The following is a 15,381-nucleotide window of genomic DNA, read 5'->3' as shown; positions in this document are numbered from 1 at the left end:
CCTGTTTTTGTGACGTCACACAGACAGGCATCTGAGATCGGCTCGATTTGAGAAAGGGGTAAAGATTTGAGTAGATAAAATAAAAACACTGGGTGGATTTTTATCATTATAGGGTGGTTGTGTACACACACTGCCAACACACATTTCAGTTCAAACTACTTGTAAAAGTGCATGTAGCATCCGATGACCCCTTTAAGATTAAGATTTTTATTTGCATATATAGTGACTATATTTAGTAGTGACTAAATTAAACAGATATTATAGAGATTCATAGTCATGCCAGTTAGGAGATCAGGATTCAATCACATAATCATGATATTTCTGTAAATATTTGTGATAAGATTTAGATTTCATACCTGATACTTCTCCAACTTGAATGCTGTCTTTAAGTCATTCTTGCTGTAGAAATGAACATTACCAATGGGCTCATTACCCACTTCACCAAATCCCATGTCAAGAACCTGAATGAGAGGAAATTTCAGATGGAAGAGAAAGATAAACTACAAAAATGAAGAGACAGAAAAATTGATTGTCTTATATAAACAAATAAACAAACATAGGCTACATACATAAATGTCAAAGTCCTCAGCATTCAGAGACTGGTTGGAATTGTTGATAATTTTCTCCCAGTGGTTCTTCAGTTTTTTCTAAAGGTTTGGAGGAATCAAATATACTTCACTAAATGAAAAATAATACAGACAAAATATATTTACTTTTTTTTTTTTTTTTAATCTTTAGTAGTATGCCATGCAGTGTGTTACAAATCTAACAAAATATAAATCTGTAAAAAACTGATAGTTTGTGAGTGAACATTTGTGTGTGAACATCACATAAAAAGATGCATAGCAATATGAAACATAAAACTTTTTTTTGTTTATGTAGCTGTCACAGATAAATGGATATTTTGTCAATATTTCAGTTACTTTACGGAAAGGTATTTTGTTTCTTATAAATGCTATGTAATATTATAAATGTAGTGTGTAATATTATGAATATTCATTCAGAATTGTACATTTGAGTTGCATAATTTTGATAATAGTAACATCTACAGGTAAGCAAATGAGTGGTGGTAGTCTGAACATGTCATGTGAGCTGGCTAGCTCTGTGAATACCAGAACCAAGAGGAGATGCACACAAATTAAGAAGTGTCTGGAAAGAATATCTGATCGAAAAATGTCTCCTAATGTCTCCTGAATTTCTGATTGGAAGGCACACACAATATGTTTGTTTATTTTTTGTTTGTTAATTTAGGAGTTAACTGTACTGCGTATTGATATCAGTTTAGTAGGCTATAGGCCTGGTTAAGCTACAGTATCTCACAGAAGTGAGTACACCCCTCACATTTTTGTAAATATTTTATTATGTCTTTTCATGTGACAACACTGAAGAAATGACACTTTGCTACAATGTAAAGTAGTGAGTGTACAGCTTATATAACAGTGTAAATTTGCTGTCCCCTCAAAGTGAGTACAGCCCTAAGTGAAAATGTCACTTAGGGATGTACTCACTTTTGTGGCTAGCGGTTTAGACATTAATGGCTGTGTGTTGAGTTATTTTGAGGGGACAGCAAATTTACACTGTTATACAAGCTGTACACTCACTACTTTACATTGTAGCAAAGTGTCATTTCTTCAGTGTTGTCACATGAAAAGATATAATAAAATATTTACAAAAATGTGAGGGGTGTACTCACTTCTGTGAGATACTGTACATCATGGACAGAAAGCTCACTCATATTATGTATCTAAATGTCATTTTTAGTTCTTTTCAGTTTTTTTCATGGTGTCCATATTTATGATGTCCTTTGAAAGAAGACATTAAACATTAAAGCATCAGTCGAAGAATGTCTTTTTTTTTCTCTCTGATCAATAGAAAACGTTCAGGAGCCGTTACAGTTTACTTTCTTTCATGTTGCTTAGTTAAAGTATATCTCCGACAAGCAAATAAGTGCAAAGTTGAAAGCAATTTGTTTTTATAATAACAATAGATAATAGACACCAATAATTACTTTTCGCATGAAAACGTTTATTTCAAGAGGCTTCTAAATCTGTTTTCTTGTGAAATTCACAATCACAACAATCCTGTACAATACATTTTAAAAAAGTGTTAAGTGAGATGGGAATAAGTACCTGCACTTTGATCATGGATGCTTTAGGCTGGTCTTTAAATTTGGTCATTTTTTCCTAAAGGATTTAGAAGAATAATTAGTCAACCATACATGCAAATATGTCAATAAATGAAACTAAAAGATGAAATAGACAAACATCAGTTTGGCCACGGTGACACCTATAAGTCGACAGTGATAAATCTTTCAATTATATTACTAGTGACTGTATTTGACTTCTCAGCCATTTTGCCTAAAATCAGAAGTATAGTTTAATTGCTTATTGATGCAGTTAGTCTGATGCTGCCAGCAATGGTGGCATGACTTATCATATTTATAATTGTATTCATTTGAACAACTCAATTAAGGGGTCATATGATGCGATTTCAAGTTTTCCTTTCTCTTTGGAGTGTTACAAGCTCTTGGTGCATAAAGAAGATCTGTAAAGTTGCAAAGACTAAAGTCTCAAATCCAAAGAGATATTCTTTATAAAAGTTAAGACTTGTCCACGCCCTCCTAAAACGCCTCGTTTAAACATGGCCCCACATGTCTACGTCACGATGTGGGAAGATTTGCATAACGCCGCCCAAATGTTCACGCAAAGAAAGAAGGTGTTACTTTTATGCTCGCTGTATTATTGTTGTTGCCGCCACCGCCATGTCGTGGAGACGCTGTTTGTTTCTTAAACATAAATATGATGCGGCCGGATCTGATCAAATTAACATATGTGTGTGAAATAAATAATAAAGTAAATAATAATAAATATAAATAAAAGAATAAATAAATAATAAAAATACAATTTTGTTTTCTCTTTTCTTTAATCTTTCCCTGTCTAGCTTGTACTTATTTCAACAATGCTTGAAACTTGGTAATACGAGCACTTCTTGTGTCTATTAGCCTCTTTAAGATGAATATATATATATATTATTTTTTTGCATCAATTTTGCATGCTTAAATTAACATATGTGTGTGTATACACACATTTACATTTGCATTTATTCATTTAGCAGACGCTAAATTGGGGCATACATATGTGTGCTTTGTGTACATTTGTTTAAAGATTTAAAGGCCATGTTTTGATAGATACATGTTGACATTAAACATAAAATAAATGTGCTATATTTCACAGTTTAACAAACACAAAATTACCTCTAATATTTCTTCATTCAGTCGAGCCTCTCCAACAAATTTCGGCAGACGTCTGTTGACAATGTCCTTTAAAATATCTCTGGCTTTTTTCAGCTCCTCAGAGTCTGACTGGTTAAGAATCGTATCAAAGATGTGATCTGTTGAAAGACAGGGGAAATGGAAATGGTACATAGAATTTTAATTTTCAGCGTATAAAGAGTGTACGTTTTATCTATACCCAACTTGATATGATGTCAAAAATTAACCTGTCATTCATTAATACAAAACAGCACAATATCAAGTATCATACACTATCAGAAAAAAAGGTACAAAAGCTGTCATTGGTGTAGTATCATCTGTGGCTTATTGACCCCTAAAGTCTACATTTTAATACCTTTTGAAAGGGTACTGCACACTTTGAACCATTTATTTTTCCCTGACAGTGTATTATGACAGGTCATGTGAATGAAGCTGATCCAGAATGTCAGACTCTTATCAGGGCGCTGTTATTTAAATCCTCCTTTCATCTGTCTTTCTATTACACAGATATGAAACTTCAGTCACACTTTATTTTAAGCTCCAATTCTCGCTATTAACAAACCATTAACTATGACTTCTGTTTCAGTAAACTCCTAATTTACTGCTTATTAATAGTTAGTAAGGTAGTTGTTAAGTTTAGGTATTGGGCACACTGTAAAAAAAATCTGTTAAATTTACGGTAAAATACCGGCAGCTGTGGTTGCCAGAACTTTACCGTGAAAAATACGGTAGCAACATTTTAGGTTTTACAGAACTGTTTCAATTTACAGTGAAAAACTGTATTTCATTAACTGATACGATGTTAATATACAATCCTTTGAGTTAACTCATTTTATTTGCAGAAACCGACTGCACTTAATTTGGCCAATTGGCAGTATCAGTTAATGAAATACAGTTTTTCACTGTTTAAATTTACAGTGAAAAACTGTATTTCATTAACTGATACAATGTTAACATGCAAACCTTTGAGTTATCTCATTTTATTTGCAGAAACCGACTGCACTTAATTTGGCCAATTGGCATTTGTTTTTAAACTAACATTTATAATGCTCAAGTAACACAAGTATATTGGTCTTAAGAACTATTTTGCTTAAATCCATGAAGAAAAACCTACTGATTTATGCAAAGTCATTAAAAGCATAAATTCAACTAAAATCTATTGCAGATAACAGCAGCACACATTCATGTGTGATTGAAACTATTGAAGAGATTCACACTGCATCAGTAACTACACGGTTACTGCCTTTAAATAAAGCAACAAGCAGCATAACATCAGTGTTTCTCTGTCCGTCCTTTACTTAAACACCGGCTCTGCTCTCCAGCACAATGGTGACCCACAAAACACAACAGGAAGTTGACTGTTAGGTTTTACAATATTTTGCTGTTTTCTTTTCTTGATTTTACGGTGAAATACCAGCAGCTGTGGTTGCCAGTAATCTGCTGTTTTTTACAGTTTGCTTCAATAAATTAAATTAACAGTATATTTATGTTAAAAATACATTTCACAGTGTTTTTCTTCATCTCACACATTTAACCCCTTTAATCCCACAGCAAAATCCTCAGTTTTAAAGAGCACTTATATGTGTCCACACTACAGAGTGTTGAAGTGACACTGAAGCGGTGATGAAGTTAATGAGATAATTAAGTGACTAATTAAATGAGGATTGAGCATTAGTGATGAACACCTGTTAACAAGCAGAATCACTGAAGGAAAGAGAAACAAGAGCAGAGAAACACAACTTACAGCCAGAGCCAAAGATGAAATCAACTGAAAATAAAATACATTAAATTGATCAAGATCTCAGCAGAGGAGTATTAAACAGCTCCACAAACAGCATCACCAGCTTCTTATTACTAACCAGTGTGATATTATTTCTGTCATATGTGTACAAAAGCTCTTATTGAGATTTTAGGTGTTGTACTTTCATTTGAAGTCACCATAATATCAGTGTTTGCTTTAGTTGGGCTCTTGAACCTTGACTTTTTAAAAATAGTTTTTCTTTGGTTGCTTAAATTAGATGTTTATGTAACACAGTTTTTATAGTAAGAAAAGCCAAAATAATATATGATCAAATAAAACTGGTGTTTGTGATGTCAAGACCATCATGAACTAGTCAGATTCACTGATCTCACCTAATGTTTAATATCTTATTAAGTGTGTAACATAACTAATACTCTTGAGTTGCGCCACTGATACTACCGCAGTCACTGTGAAACATTCCTAAACACAATATGCAAAAATAAAAGTTTTAAACTATGGCAGCATGTAAACACACAAAGACATCAACAGTCAGCACATGAATCTCAAGATTGGTGACAATCACATTTTTTTGTCATGCTGCAATGCATGCTGGGAGTTTTGTACTGGCACCCAGCATGCATTGTGGCATGATTTTGTTATGTTTTTATTAATAATAGTCACCATTGTTGAGATTCATGTGCTGATTCTTGATGTCTGTGTGTGTCTAAACGGTGCTGTAGCTGTAAAGGTTTTGTGCATAAAATGTTTTTAAATTTCTCCACAATAGTTTGTCAACATATCTTGTAGAGTCATGGTATTACCATAAACAAAAAAAAATTTTTAATCGACCCACGTAATTAGACACTAATCGATATCAGTGATGACTCTGAGGCTACTTTCTCGAAAACAAAGGTTAGATCTATTACGGTTATTCACCGTATATTGTAAGGAAACTTATTGTAAATCATTTAACAGGTTTTTACTGTGGCATTTCTACAGTCTTTTACTGTTAAAATCACGATAATTTTTTACAGTGGCAGGATTAGGGATGCAGAACATGGTCATGCAGAATATGTGCTTTATAAGTACTAATAAACAGCCAATATGTTAATAATAGGCATTCTAATAAACAACTAGTTAATATTTCCACCATTTGCACCATCAGTCAAACTCTCGACCTCTAGTATTCTGTACCTAGGGAATTCCAATCTAGTATATTCACGTGTTACTGTGTCTTGATTTGAATTACTGAAATTAAAAAAATGTCAATGTCCATTTTATATGTATGTCTTAGTCTGCTGGATCTGTTCTGTTACTGTTGCTGGAAGGGAGAAGAGTTTTGCTGAGAACAAAACCAAACCATCAGTACTAACAGACTCTTTTGATATTTGGGTGTACATATTTACCAACATTTGTATGTTTTCTTCTTTCGTCAATTCTTTGCTTGGTGTGTTTCTACAGAAACATTTCTCTTAATTTGTACCCATGCTTTCTCTGACCTGTGAGTTTGGTGTACTCTAGCATGTCATCTATGGCATCTGAGATCTTGCAATCTGGACTCAGCTTGCCATCAGCTAGTACCAGAGCATCCTTAATCCTAATGTACAAAGAGAAACACACGTACGCATGTACAATTTAGTAAAAATAGGGGACATTTCATAATGCATGTAGAAGAATGACCAATATAAATAAATGTACTCTTTAACACAAAACCTACTTGACGTCAATGATGTAGCCGATCTTGTGCTGAAGGGCCTGACGATGAAGAGTGTATCTGGTGTGAAACATGCCATAAACAATATCTGCCACCTGTGAGAGAAACAGAGAGTCATGGACTAGAGCAGAGAATGAAACACAGAAACATAAAATATTAATCACAGAATAGTGCGTTTAAAAATAATAATAAAAATAAAATAACAACATTAACGCTGCAAGCAGTGATGGTAGGGCACTCGTACCTGTACCACCACCACCCCGTGACTTTTGCATTTAAGTAGGTAAATATATGTCAAAGTCATTTATATTTGCCACACTTCCGATTGCTTCCGATGACTATAAGTCATAGCATAGCAGTTTAGTTACAACAACTACATATTTCACGGCAATTATAGCATGCATTAACACTTAGCTAAGAGTTTCTAACATGTTTTAACATGTTTAGCACAAGCTGTCGTATTTTAGTATGTTGCTAGCAGAGGTGGGACTTTCAAGTCACAAGCAAGTCTTCAAGTCATATCCCAAGTCCTCAAAGAGTTAAAGTTAATGAGATAATTAAGTGACTAATTAAATGATGATTGTGCATTAGTGATGAACACCTGCTGTTATTGAGAATTACAGAGGATCAGATGCTGATGTTTTATTGGTTAAAATGATGTCACCATCATGGAGATCAGTGTTTGTAATTTATAGCAATGCAGGAGGTGTTGTGATGCAGTGAGATCAGTGCTATGCGGTGAGCAGCTATTAGCTGATTTTATATGATGAGATAGTTATCATGAGCTGACTTAATTACAATCAAAAAATGTTATATCTTTAGGTTTTGCATAGTCAACCCTGTGAAACTACAGTACAACTCTACTAGTTAATATGAATGAATTTTAAATCTTCGTAATGCATATAAAAATTTGATCTCCAGTACTGTTTAGACACACACAGACATCAAGAACCAGCATATGAATCTTAAATAAGTGTTCATGTCTAAAAGTCTGAACTAATACAGTTTTCTTTTTTTTTCAATATTGAAGCACTACGGTGGCATTTGTTTAGTGGGACTTTTTTTTTTTGCACAGTTCAGTAATATCTGAATGTCAGTCAATAAACCAAAGAGATGTTCATTCATCATGAGTTATAGGCAGAAAGTCTAAGCTCATCTGTTACGTCAAGGTTTGATTCAGCAAATGCACAAATGTTTGTTGTGAAACAACATTGCAATCGCTTAGAAGAAAATTACTTTGAATTAGTAAAAGGGTCAAGAGCCCAACTAAAGCAAACCTTGACCACAATTATGGTGGCATTGTGTGTTAGTTTTTTTTGTTTGTTTTTTCATCCAAGGCTGTGGCTGAAGTCAGATGTAGTTCTTGTGTTTCTCTTTTCTTCAATGATGTTGATTGTTAACAGCAGCTGTTTATCACTAATGCACAATCATCATTTAATTAGTCACTTAATTATCTCATTAACTTTAACTCTTTGAGGACTTGGGATATGACTTGAAGACTTGCTTGTGACTTGAAAGTCCCACCTCTGGTTGCTAGTGCATCACAATCTTAAACATGCCACTTACTGTTGCCAGCAGGTGGCGCTATGACTGCATACCTGAGTTACAGAAACTTCCTGTTTCATTGCATTAATAGCATGTGTTACACTTTGCTAAGTGTTGCTAACAAGCTTTAACAGGTTTCTAGCATTTTGCTAGCCTAACACGTGCTGACACTGTTGCTTGGTGTCCAATACAGTGTTAAACATGTCACTTCATGTTGCCAGCAAGTGGCGCTTTGACTATAACTGTATATGAGCATGGATATTTCTTCAGGACAAGACTCTTATCAAACGTGTGAAGTTTGGGGAAGATCTGACATTGGCTGCCTGATTTACAGCAACTTCCTCTTTCATGGCGAAACATTGAAGTTTATGAGGCTGCCACGCCCTTCAACAAAAACTCAAGATCTTTGAAAATTAGCATTGCAAAGGCCTTTAGATTACACTCAGCAAACTGGAAGATGATCCGATTAAACTGTAAAGGAGTTTGTTGAAGTATGCCTGAAATTGGCAAAAACTGCACAGAAAATTGCAGAGGAAATTTAAAATGGCTAACTTCTTTGCCTGTTGATTAAGGCTTCACTTCAAGAGACTTTTTTGTAGGTACTGGGACATGTGTGTACCAAACTTCGTACACGTACATGAAATGTAGCAGGAGGGGTGCTTCACATAAATGTTGTAGGTGGCACTATCGAGCCATTTTGCCACACATAATTCTGAAACCCATATCAGATGTAAATATTCAACAGTTCTGATGCATGTGCAAAGTTTCCTGAGTTTTCAAGCATGTTTAGGCTCTCAAAAATGGGATTTATTTCAGAGAAGAAGAAGAAGAAACAGAGCCATTTCAAGAGGGTCCCCAGATAGCAACATAGTGTCGGTCCAGATCCGGCCCACATCTGGCACATGTGGAATGATGATCTGGCCCACATGCAGCGTGGAATGATGGCACTTTTGGGCTGACTGCTCCTGTTTGCCAGATCTGGACCAAAAGCAGGCCATAGCAATGCCACATATCAGCCAAGAGCAAAGAAATAAACCACACTGGACCTTATCTGAGTCACAAAATCTTCATATATTATTTATAGAGTCCTCTCAGCTTGTCTAAGCTTGTTAACAAGCAAAATCACTGAAGGAAAGAAGAGAACAGAAAAAAAGAGACAAACAGAAACTCAAGATCTACGACTGACTGCAGCCACAGCCTTAGATTAATTCAGCTGAAGATAAAAGACATTAAATCTCTGAATATCTCAGCAGAGGAGGATTACACAACTCCACAAACAGCATTACCAGCTTCACTCATTACTAATCAGACAGTGATTCTGCTTGTTAATGGGCTTATTAAGGCTGAGATGACTCCATATTTAATATATGAAGATTGTGTGGCTCATATAATGATCCAGTGTGGTTTATTTCTCTGCTCTTGGCTGACATGTGGCATTGCTATGGCTTGCTTTTGGCCCATGTCTGGCAAACAGGAGTGGTCCGCACAAGTGCCATCATTCCACGCTACATGTGGCCAGATCATCATTCCACATGTGCCAGAAGTGGGCCGGATGTGGGCCGACAATATGTTGATATCTGGGGAATTATAGCACTTATCTGTGTTCTCCGACAGCAAAACACAGCAAAAACCTAAATGAGTGGATGCATGCCACCATGTTATATATCCACATGTATGGGAGAGTGGCTAGGCATGCAAAATCCACTTGCCAGTGTTCACTGGCCTGTTTTGTACTACTCAGAGGTGACTGGGGCTCCCAAAGGACACCCCTGACCTCAGTACCTACGTAACATCGAACGTGACTGGAAGAAATAATTATTAGGGGTCCTTGTTAAGATTATTAAATGAGTCTGAAAATTAAAATGAGTTAAAAGTGTTCTCTCCTACTGTGCCCATTGGTATATAAATAGCCCAGTTAATTTATTTCAGATTTGCCTTCTTGCAGTTATTTATTGCCTTATTGTCTTTTGATTTGCATTGTCTGCCAGAATGGACTGTCTGTTTGATTTTTGGAACTTTTAAATTATGCTTTTCTGTGATTTTTGAATTGAATAAACTGCTGTGAATGGACCAGCCTATTTCTTCTGGCATGTTTCATGAGCTCCTTGCAACATACTTACATATTTATAACATACATTGATATTTATAATATATGAAATGTAGCCAAGTTTACTAGGGGCAGCATTATACACTTAAGCGAAGAATATATGCAGTCTTTTGGTGCAAAGACTCAAACAGAACCAAAACACAATCATACACACATAGTCCACACATTACCTTGTCTCTGAAGCAGATGTGATTCCTCCCATCCACCTTACAGACCCGAGCAGATTTCAGCAGACGCTGGTGATCAAACCCGCTTGGGATTCCAAGATAATGACAGTCTCTGTACAAAAAGAGCATTTAAACTAATGCAATACGTGATGAAGCAATACATGAGCCACATTATTAGTTTATTTTCAACTGTAAAATCTAATTTAGCAAAGTTTGTGATTCTTGATTATTTCAGAGGCAGAACCCAAAATTGGTCACAGGACTTTTCACTGTACCAAATGAAATGACATTTTGACTATTGAAACTGTCAATGATTGTAAGTCCCAGAGAATAAGAAAACAATTCTAACATACTTTTAAAATACTACTTACCGAGACAAATAGTCCCATTTGTCCACATCAATGCCATTCAGTTTATTTGCCACAATCTCATACAGGAAGGATTTGTTTTCAGGTCTTCCCTTCGCTGTCCACTGCAAGTCAAGATGGAAAAAAAAAATCAACTTGAACAATGTATCCTGATAAAGACTGGAAGAAAAATCACATTCAACAGTTATTTACCTTACTATCTAAAGATTTGCGTCCCTGCATTAATTCCTCAATGAAGACAATGTCTTCTTCTAGATTCAGTCCATAGTCTTTCATCACTTCATCCAGTCCATTCTTCTTTCTCATGCAGTGAAACATCTGAACAGATGCCTCCTCGTGCTTCAGAAGATCAACAGTACAGTGAATGTTCACAGTCATACTAAACAAGGTTGTAGTTTTTCGAATTATAAGTTTATATTGACTTTTAAAAGGCAAAATCCAAATGAAAACATATAGTTATCTATTGCTAAATATTTGGTTCTATATATTATGTAGCTCACTGATTTTGAAATATACGTGTATTGGAAAATACAATTATATATTTATAAGAGAATTAATGATGCTTACCTGCCATTTGTTATCTGAGAAATGAAAAGAGATTTAGACATTATGTCACGCATGTTTTATAATCATCAATTCACAGATTGATGATATTTTTTTTATACCAAGCTAAAGAACACTTACACAAGGATGTGTGTAGCAGAGAAGATAGCCGTGCATTTTAATATGACTTTAAACCATTCAAGCACAAGAAGACTTGTGCACTGTTTTCTGTACTGCACAGATAGGGGCGTGGCCATCATTTCAGAAATGAAAATGAAATTCTAATTAGATGAGCAAAGCACTGAATAAACATTACAGTAAGCAGCTTTAGAAAGAAATATTTTGATTTAACATTGCATAGTGATAATAAATAGCTATTAATGTATGTTTTTTAATGACCACATTTGCAATTGTGCTGATTTCGGGAGAGAGCTTTTCACCTCAACGAGAAATATTGTCACATTTTAATATTACGTTAAATGTCATATCACATTTTAATACACCCCATTACTTACTAATATGCACAGCTCAGTAAAAACATTAAAATGAATGAACTGAGAAAACTCAGACAGTTACCAGGCCGGACATCAGGGATGAAAATGCCATCAAACAAATGAGAAAACGGACCATGACCTGAAAGGACCGAAAATGTAACATGAATTTACCATATTTGACAGCTGACGAAATCTGAATTTTCATTTGTGTCAACCGAGAAAAAAAATCTCTAATAACAATGATTAGACAGCAAATCAAAGGAAAGAGAAAAAAAAAAAAAACATTTACAGTTTACTATAAACACTTAAAATAAGTGTTATATCAGTGGTTATACAATTGTGAGCAGACTTGTTGAGTAACTAACTGTGAGTATTTTTTGGTGTTCTTTGTACTGCTTTCCTCTTTTTGCTGTTTTTCTACTAGTCTCTATACTTTCACTTTAGCAAGTGACATTCTGATTGGTTCCTTCTGTTATCAATTATCTGAGAGGGGTGGGTCCAGCGTGCTAATGTCTGGTGATTTGTGACCAGGTAGCCCAGGAGATTTTTAAAATATGAAACATTATCACATAAATGCCTCATTTAGTCTCCTGTTCATTTTTGACATGCTCTGTGATTTTGATCGTAGCTACGGTCTTAGTCAGTTTGTTACAAAGCGAATTGATTGTGTTCTTTTTGTCTTTATTTTGAGTAATGAGGCTTTTGTCAGTGTGTTACTTGGGAAATAACATTATTTTACCTTCTGTATTCCTGTTCATTGTTGAGTTATTGGAATTATTTTCATTATGTTTGGATGGAAGAAAAGGGATAGGCAAGAATCCCTTAGGAATGGTAAATCCTTAGGAAGTGTCGTGTCACACCTGCACTCTCATCACATGGACTTTCCCTTAGGCTGGCCACACACTAGACGATTTTCAAATCTTAAACGATTTTAAAACCATGGGAGACCACAGACATGAAGACAGTTCAACCGATTTTTAGCCTTATAATCCTCTGAACGCACACACTAGACGATTCGACCAGACCACGAGACCACACACTTGTCGATAGTAGGGACGATTTCACAGTGACACGAGATCTCACGGACACTCGCGAGATCAAACGTGACTAGAGAAGAAAAACAAATAGAGGACAATCAACGTTGTCAGCTGGCTCTCCAGGCGCGCGTTCTGTTTCACAGTGAAAAACAAAGTATAAAAAAGAATATGGGTGATGTATTCTGCTTTCGTGGCATGTTTGTGGCTGCCAAGTTTCAGATGTAGAAGCACGCAACATCCGGTAAGTGACGCTTGCTCGCTCTCATTGGCTATCGCAGGTATCACGTCAGAGGCAGCCCGATCAAGAGTCGTAAATATCAAACATGCTTAATATTTATTATTTGAGTTCGGGGACGCTCCGTCTTGATCTGGAGCAGATAAATAATCATAATGACACCACACAATAGAGGATTTCTTGGACGCTTGTGACAAGCCTTGAATTGGGCCACAGCCCCCGTTTGTTTGAGGGTGTAAATCAGGCTTAAAATCGGCCTTAAAATCCTCTAGTGTGCAGCCAGCCTTAGTTTGTCATGGTTGTTAATTGATTAGTCATTTAGTACAGCTGTGTTCACCTCGTTATGACCAGTATTTAAGTTGTCTCTGTTTCTCTTCAGTTTGTCCTGCCTCATCTATGTGTTGTGGATGTTAACCTGTGTTCCGATTGCCGGAGATGTTTATTAAGACTTTTGAACATTTGTTATCATCTTTGTTTTTGTGTTGCTATAAACCATGTCAGTATGAATACACTAGGTTAGGAGTAGGCGAGTAGGTGACACCCTCCATATTTTTGGTTTGGTAGTCAGTGTAGATTTGATTTGACAATTTAACTTTTTTTTTTTTTTGTATTATATTAAGGTTGGCTGTTTGTTTTGTTTATTTAAAAAAAATGCTAACCTTCTGTAGAATTCAACGACAAATGTTCATGCTACTCACCCAAGTCATAACACAGGGCAGCAATTTGGACACACAGGGAATCCTGTTTGGTAATGTTGAGCTCTGGTTGATTCTCATGCAGAGTCTTGACAAGACATTCTGCTAAATACGCCACACTAACACACACAAACAAAGAATATCCATTTATTTCAAGGAAAAAATCTCTATCCTTTATCGTCTAGGCAAGTGTTTACCATATCAAATGACCAATTACATGGACAGCCAGTTTTAGTTACATGTGTGTGAAAAGCACTGAAGTGTTCAGAAAATCAACAGTCTTGCACAATGCAGGCAAATCATCATATGCACACATTTCCTTCTCTTGATATGACACATCCCGAACATTTCCACATTTGACAAAGGGTTGTCAGCCCTGATCTGGGCTCTGATTGGCTAAATATCAGTTCATACAAAAGGCAATGTTCAGAAAGGCTTCATTAATTAGTTCTTAAGCTTGCATTACTTAATTACCTAATCAGCACAAGTCACGTACTATAATTACTGAATAAACACTAAGAAAGCTTCAGTATGATCTGATATAAATTTAGCAAGTGATACATATATCCTGTGTTTTTTTCCCCTCTCTTTTTTAGCTATTTTTATATTACAATTATCCTTAAAATTGCTTCACAATAAATTGAATAACTAAGGAGTAAAATTTACATTTACAAGTAAAATTCAGTGATTCTTTTTTTTCTTTGAGAAAAACCAAAAGATATAATGAGATGAAATAACATAATTTCAGGTCATGTATTGCTTTATTTAAAACCTTTAGATGTCAGATCAAATCAAACCTGTGAGATCAAGAATTACCCGATTGAGTGTGCGAAGCGAGTGTGAGTGGCACCAGGGTAAATAAGATATTTTGTTCCCAGTTGTTTGAGGTGACGGAGTCTCTGAAACTGAGGAGTGTCAATCATTTGCACCAGCAGAGGGTGCAGCTCAATGTGACCATAAATAGGGTCATTGAAGATCTACAAGACACAAAAGAGCAAATATTATTTATAAAATTTTTTATTGTTCTAGCCAGTCTGAACTAAGAATGTTTTGTCCATTCATATCACACATCTTATACATACAGTTGAAGACAAAATTATTAGCCCCCCTATGAAATTTCAGTTCGTTTTCAGATATTTCCCAAGTGATGTTTAACAGAGCAAGGGAATTTTAACACAGTATTTGTGTTAAATGCCACATATACGTGTTAAATATGCACAGCCATATCACCCTGCAGCCCAAGACTGGTTGCCCACTGAAGCTAAGCAGGGTTGAGCTGGTCAGTACCTGGACGGGAGACCTACTGGGAAAACTAGGTTGCTGTTGGAAGAGGTGTTAGTGAGGCCAGCAGGGGGTGCTCACCCTGTGGTCTGTGTGGGTCCTAACGCCCCAGTGTAGTGACGGGGACACTATACTGTCAACAAGCACCATCCTTTGGATGAGACGTTAAACTCAGGTCCTGAC

General features: G+C 35.7%; 1 protein-coding gene across 1 annotated transcript in view; it reads right to left on the bottom strand.

The window, feature by feature from the left end:
- Window positions 1-15,381, bottom strand: part of LOC107732182 (uncharacterized) — a 54,874-nt gene that overhangs the window by 26,725 nt on the left and 12,768 nt on the right. Inside the window, exons 3-15 of the mRNA XM_016543458.1 lie at window positions 14,734-14,894; window positions 13,921-14,036; window positions 12,033-12,089; window positions 11,481-11,494; window positions 11,106-11,252; window positions 10,917-11,017; window positions 10,549-10,657; window positions 6,730-6,821; window positions 6,512-6,609; window positions 3,254-3,390; window positions 2,130-2,183; window positions 570-647; window positions 357-461 (exon numbers count right to left, since the gene is read on the bottom strand). Coding sequence (XP_016398944.1) covers window positions 357-461; window positions 570-647; window positions 2,130-2,183; window positions 3,254-3,390; window positions 6,512-6,609; window positions 6,730-6,821; window positions 10,549-10,657; window positions 10,917-11,017; window positions 11,106-11,252; window positions 11,481-11,494; window positions 12,033-12,089; window positions 13,921-14,036; window positions 14,734-14,894 — 1,269 coding nt within the window. The remainder of the gene's footprint in view (window positions 1-356; window positions 462-569; window positions 648-2,129; window positions 2,184-3,253; window positions 3,391-6,511; window positions 6,610-6,729; window positions 6,822-10,548; window positions 10,658-10,916; window positions 11,018-11,105; window positions 11,253-11,480; window positions 11,495-12,032; window positions 12,090-13,920; window positions 14,037-14,733; window positions 14,895-15,381) is intronic.

The sequence above is a fragment of the Sinocyclocheilus rhinocerous genome, unplaced genomic scaffold (assembly GCF_001515625.1).
Source record: "Sinocyclocheilus rhinocerous isolate Xijiao unplaced genomic scaffold, SAMN03320098_v1.1 scaffold3112, whole genome shotgun sequence".
Lineage (NCBI taxonomy): Eukaryota > Metazoa > Chordata > Actinopteri > Cypriniformes > Cyprinidae > Sinocyclocheilus > Sinocyclocheilus rhinocerous.
Note: the sequence above shows the minus strand (reverse complement) of the source record. Positions and strands in the feature narration are given on the sequence as shown.